Here is a 5,832-nt window from a genome sequence, read left to right on the forward strand (position 1 = left end):
AATTTGATTGAGAGTCAAGGATCAAAAGTAAATTCTAAGTCATTAACTGTGCTGCTTCTTAAGAGAGGAAGGTCATTTATGTTATAAGAAAAAAACTGATAAACTGGATAAACGAAATTAGGATTAGAAGCAATCGTTTATTAGCAAGAAATATGTCTTTAAGGTGGCCATATCCCTGGTCGAGAAATAGTCAAATTTCTGGCGTTTTTAGGTACAGAAATCTTGAAAAATAAAACGTGTAGAACAAAAGTAAGCCCAAAAATAAAATCCTTGATGTTCGGTTTATTCATTGTTACTATTTAAATTTACTCAAATAAAATAATAACATGCGTTTGCTGTTATCCTAACCCCACATTTTAAGAATTATTTTCACATACTTATAAATAAAAGTAAACAATTTTATATGTAGGACTAAGCAAGTATATGTTATAAGAGTATATGTGGAGTTATATATAAAAAAAGTTGGTATTTTCGTAAATTTCAGTACCTAAAACCTTGATGGTTTGATCGTTTTTTGCACCTGTTTATTCGTTTTACTGCGGCGTCTTTGAAAATACACAGATGTCATGACATAACATACCCGTTATTTGATAAGCTTCAAATTATTCAGTTATTAAATTACTTAAATTATTTGTGTTTGTGGAAAACACTATTTCAAGAATATGGCGCCCTCTAAGGAAACAGTACTATTTTAAATTTCGTTTATTTAACAATTTTACTGCAACAGAATTGACAGAGTAAAAAACATACTTTCTAAAACAATCCAACACAATCTAAACAATGTAACCAATCTAAACGATATAAAAATCTAAAAAATCACTAATTTTTATTGACCTGTCTTATTTAAGATATGTTTTTCTATGGAGTTGAAAAATAACTAAAAAAGTTATGGCAGTTTAAATGATTCCCAATGGTCGCTTGTGGCGCCCTCTAAAAAATACAACGAAACCGTCGATAAATTCGAATTTTTCATAACAAAAATCCTCCGAATACGAAATTTCACGAAATTAACTCGAAGTATTCGAAAGATACTAAAGAAAATGTTATTTTTTCAACTTTGACACAATGTAGCTCCGTTTGCAACAATTTTTGGGCTAAGGCAAATTGTTAAATCGACTTCAAAAATTTTTTATTCGTACTATACGTGGTGGAGCGTTGTACAGGCCCTTTATAGAGATCCTATACATATGGCGATGTATATTTTGTATTTGTCTGCTTTTTTCTTAAAAAATAACCCTTGACTGGCGCAAAGGTCTATTTCATAGATTTTATATATTTTTTTATAGTAAAATAGTCAAAAAGAAAAATATAAGATACTTAAAAAATAACTTATAAGACTACGAAAATGAAAATATTATATTTCGATTGTGTCTAGGGAAAATTGGAAATTCTTGAGTATTGACAAGGTACCTGTTTATTTTGTTATTATTATTTTGTTACTGATTACGTTGTCCTTTTAGTCTCAATAAAGCTAATAACAGTTGTTTTGTAACATTCCGAGAGCAATGCTATTATTTACATTAGAATGTAAATAAATACAACGTTAGAACGCAAACACCGTCCCGGCAGACGGAGAGGACGTGGCAACGGCGCGCGATCATTACACACACTCAACGGTTAACACACCTAGTGCGGGCTTGCCTGTGACGTTTCACCAGGCCGCCACGCTTCCGTGACGTCACAATCACGGTCAAGCGCGGCTGCTATCAGCCCGCGTGCACGTGAACATCATGCTCGCGATCACGCTCAGGACGGCTGATCGACCGGGCTGGATTGGCGCTCTCGAGCGAGCCCCCAGCCGTTATTGGCCCGCTGGCGGATGCAGCAAGCAACACACCCCAACAGCCCATGCCACAGCAATAACATCACTCAAAGCTTCAAAATACGGGAATCATTTTAATTCGCGGCCGCCGTCGAAGAAAGACGCGTCTAGTTAACAGACAGTAGTTTAGTTTTAAAGTTTCCAAGTGACTGTGAAGATGATCAGCGCCGAGAGGGCCCTGCTCTCGCCACCCACCACGCCGCCCCTCAAAAATGTAAGCTCACGTTTAACACGTTTATATTCTAGCAATTATTTTCTCTCAAATAACCTTTTTTAATCTTTTCTTGTTTATTAAACCAAATTTTAACAATCTTTCGAATTTTCAAAAATTCATTCAACAGTATTTAATTTTTTTTTTATTGAAATGTACTAAAGAGACGTTTTCTTCCAGATGTCAGACGATGAATCCACGCAACAGTCGGCGATCTTCCAACTCCGCACCTTTCTGGGCCAAAAGAGATCCCTACCATCCCCAAACATACTCACTCCACAACCTTCAGACTCGGAAAGCGAAGAATTGGATTTCCCTTTGAAAAAGAGGCGTTACAGAAACGACAGCGAACTGGCACGTCAATTATTAATAAACACGCCGCCTCCAGAACCGCAAATCCACACTTTCGTACCACCCGCAACCCCAGTAAAACTTTTCGAGCCCATTAGAAACAACCAACCACCAAGAATCCAAAGGACTGTCTCAGTGATCATGAAAGCGAACCAGGACGGATCCTGCACACCCCTGCCAATTCCAGCACCACCCCCCGCGCCCCCAAAGGAAATAAACATCCTGAAGAGCCTTAAATTCAAAATGGGGAACCGCAAGGAGCAGGTGTACAACAGCGAGAAGGACATTTCCAAGGAAGTGGCTATCCCAGCGCCTTCGCCAAAACTTCCAATCCCAGCTCTACCCGCGTTGGCGCCCAAGCTAATCACGCCCAGTCACCCGCAGACCATCTTCATATCCGCGGACGGCACCATGCTGCCCACGCAGATCGTTCTGCTCGCTCCTCCGCCGCCGATGACCCAGGTGCGCAAAAGGGTGTACGAGTGCACCTACGAAGGTTGCGGGAAGAACTATTTCAAATCGTCGCATCTGAAGGCCCACAACAGAACCCACACGGGCGAGAAACCCTTCATCTGTCAGTGGCAGGACTGCGGGAGGCGGTTCTCCAGGTCCGACGAGTTGTCCAGGCACAAAAGGACTCACACCGGTGAAAAAAAGTTCAAGTGCGAGTTCTGTCAGAGGAGGTTCATGAGGTCGGACCACCTGGCGAAGCACGTCAAGAGGCACGCCAAAGATAGGGTTAACACCCCCAGGGTTAACCTGGTGCCGGTGTTGAGGCCCCTGCAACCCGCCGGTGTACCCGTTTCTCTCTGATTTCGTTCATGACTTAAAAATGAGCTCAATCTTAGATAAGTCGTTGTAAATAGATATTTTTTTATTTTTATATATGAAAGAGCGTTTTGTTGTTTTTTTTTGGTTTGTATTTGGATGATTTTGTATATGTTTTGAGTTTTGTATACTTTTATCTTCCTTTGACTGCGTCATTTTCGTTTCATGTTGTATATAAATACATTCCATTCTATCGTAACGATATAGAATTCTATATTTTTATCTGTGATTGTAATATTATCTATTTATTGTTTGTTTAAGTATTACTTATTTGTATGAAAGTTAAAAGACCTTTTTATGAATATATTTTGTATTAAATACTATTTATTTGTTTGCTTTAACAACATCCACCACAAGATATAAAAAATATTACTTACAAAAAAATGCATTCACATTAATAAAAAGAAACAGAATTCACTAATAATGACTAATAATTAAATCCAGCTTTTTTAAAAGTGGAGTACAATACATTTTTAACACGTATTTCATCCACTATTTGTTTTCTTCACAACTGTGCTACTGAACAGATATGAAAATATCACGGATTTGAATTTATGGAAGATAAAAGCAGTTACTTGAAAATTGAGATTAGTCACTACATTTTCATTGTCGTCTAAATCTATTTTTAGTTCTATGACGACGTGATAGAAAAAGAGTTTATTAACATTTATTTTATAACAGTTCCAACTTAACGTCTGGTATGAACTATAAATTTCTGTTTTACATTTAAATACACAAATACCGTATTTTTAACTTTCACTTTGAGTATTCGAGCAATTAAACTTTCCCATGTGTTCCCACTCATCTTGAAGGATAGTTAAAATTGTTCTTTTTTCTGAAATAAATTCGCTAGAAAAGTTTCAGAATGAGTAGGCTGCGGTTTCAGGAATCAATGATGACCTTGGCGCTACTCGTGTATACATATCGCGAGCCTAACGATGTAATGCAGCCAGGAGTATAAACGATTGTTTCAGGAGGTAGGCGTTTCGATATTCAAAATTAATTTTCATTAATACAGGGTGTTAACATACTTAGCGAGAAGAATTGTTTCAATTCTATTTTAGGGCAGTCGTCAGTCATACATTAGTTTTCTATAAGAAAACGAGTCGTATTGGTAGATACAATCATAACTGAAAAAATGTTTCAAAATAGGTTTCATTGTATCATTATGGTAAGTCAATAGGCATTAGCAGTATATATTCTATATGCAAAATATTTTCTCTAAATGTGTAAACATCTTTCAAATTTTTATTCGTTGCAGCAAATTTTTGTATATTATTTTACGCAAAATAGCGAATTATTCGTCAACTGTATAAATATGTAAATTCAGAGTACTCAACCGTTATATGGAAAACTGTATTATATTACAAAATGTGTGTATTTATATGAAATAAATAAAATTGCGAATTTTACGTACCTATACAAAGTAATTCGGTACTTTGAGTTTTAATCACTTAAAAAGTTATGAACATTTTTATCTATGTAATTATAAAAAATGTAAATTTAATGCACTTCTAAATGTTTGAAAATCCCCAGAATTTTTCGAAAAAGGATTAAAAGTATTATAAACAAATTAATAGCAAAAAGGATGATTCAACTCTGTTAAGTTTTTAATTTTTTACAATAAATTAGCGCCATAATCAAAAAATAGATTATTAAAAATATGGGACAATTTTTTTGCGTCAACTATACTTTGAAACTGTCTCCCATTTTTTAGTAGTACATTCATTATTCAATTTCTTTTTAAAAATTCGTCAAAAAATCATTTCCAACGAAATTTTTGCTTTTTGCTAGAGGTAGAAGGGGGCATAGCACTCTCAAAAAATGTAAAATTTCAACGGACAGATCTTTTCCAATTTTCCATAAATTTCGCAACCCTAACATATAAGTTAAAATCACATTTCTAGAAAAACTGACCTAGAGATTTAGTGTTTTTTTCAAGGCTATGCCCTCCCTGTTACGTCTCATAAAATATAACATTTTAAAGATTTTTTTGACATTTTCATTAATACATTTTATTTAAAATTGCCTTTCATTTGTGAAAGAGCAGTTCTTTTAAGGTAGTATTACTCGAGAATGGTCGGTTATTTAAAATAAAGTATATAAAAAGATTGTTTAGATTTTGATGTTTAATCAGAAAGTGACTACCTCAAGTTTCATGATAAAATAAGGATTGGTTTTTCCTTATCATGATAAATTTATCATATCTATCTGCATAACTAAGTGACATACGTAAATTTAATTGAAAATTATATTTATTTGGCAGCTGGAGAAATCAGCCCTTATATTATAAAAAAATAAATAAAACTGACAATTTTTAAGTCAACTTCTGAAAATATTGAAAATTTTCGAAAAAATGTATTATCTTCTACACCCTGTAAATATCTCTTTAAAATATGTTTGGTCCAACCGCCATATTTTCAGTACCTAGTAGGTATTTCCAAAGAAGTATTTCTAAAACAACACTTTCTGTCAGGTCATGGCGACAGCGAAACTTTTTATGTTCAGATTGACAGCTCAATCTCTTCCAATTCCTTAGCCCTGAACATTTTAGTTTGCTTTTGCATCTACTAACAGTATTAAATTATACAGTTCCACAAAAAAGTAGTGTGCAATTGTT

At 34.7% G+C, this 5,832-nt stretch overlaps 1 protein-coding gene across 1 annotated transcript; it reads left to right on the forward strand.

The window, feature by feature from the left end:
* The first annotated feature begins 1,853 nt into the window (after nt 1-1,853).
* On the forward strand, nt 1,854-3,535 carry LOC108914387 (Krueppel-like factor 10). Its single transcript, XM_018720198.2, has 2 exons — nt 1,854-2,036; nt 2,214-3,535. The coding sequence occupies exons 1-2, from the start codon at nt 1,980-1,982 to the stop codon at nt 3,195-3,197; spliced, it is 1,041 nt and encodes a 346-aa protein (XP_018575714.1). The 5' UTR covers nt 1,854-1,979; the 3' UTR covers nt 3,198-3,535.
* Nucleotides 3,536-5,832: the final 2,297 nt, after the last annotated feature.

The sequence above is a fragment of the Anoplophora glabripennis genome, unplaced genomic scaffold (genome assembly GCF_000390285.2).
Source record: "Anoplophora glabripennis isolate ALB-LARVAE unplaced genomic scaffold, Agla_2.0 scaffold983, whole genome shotgun sequence".
Taxonomy (NCBI): domain Eukaryota; kingdom Metazoa; phylum Arthropoda; class Insecta; order Coleoptera; family Cerambycidae; genus Anoplophora; species Anoplophora glabripennis.

What these genes read in the sequence shown, in the direction of transcription:
- LOC108914387 (XM_018720198.2), top strand. Translation starts at nt 1,980, where the DNA reads ATGATCAGCGCCGAGAGGGCCCTGCTCTCGCCACCCACCACGCCGCCC. An exon ending in CCACGCCGCCCCTCAAAAAT is followed by an intron (nt 2,037 to 2,213) that starts GTAAGCTCACGT and finishes GTTTTCTTCCAG; the next exon opens with ATGTCAGACGATGAATCCAC.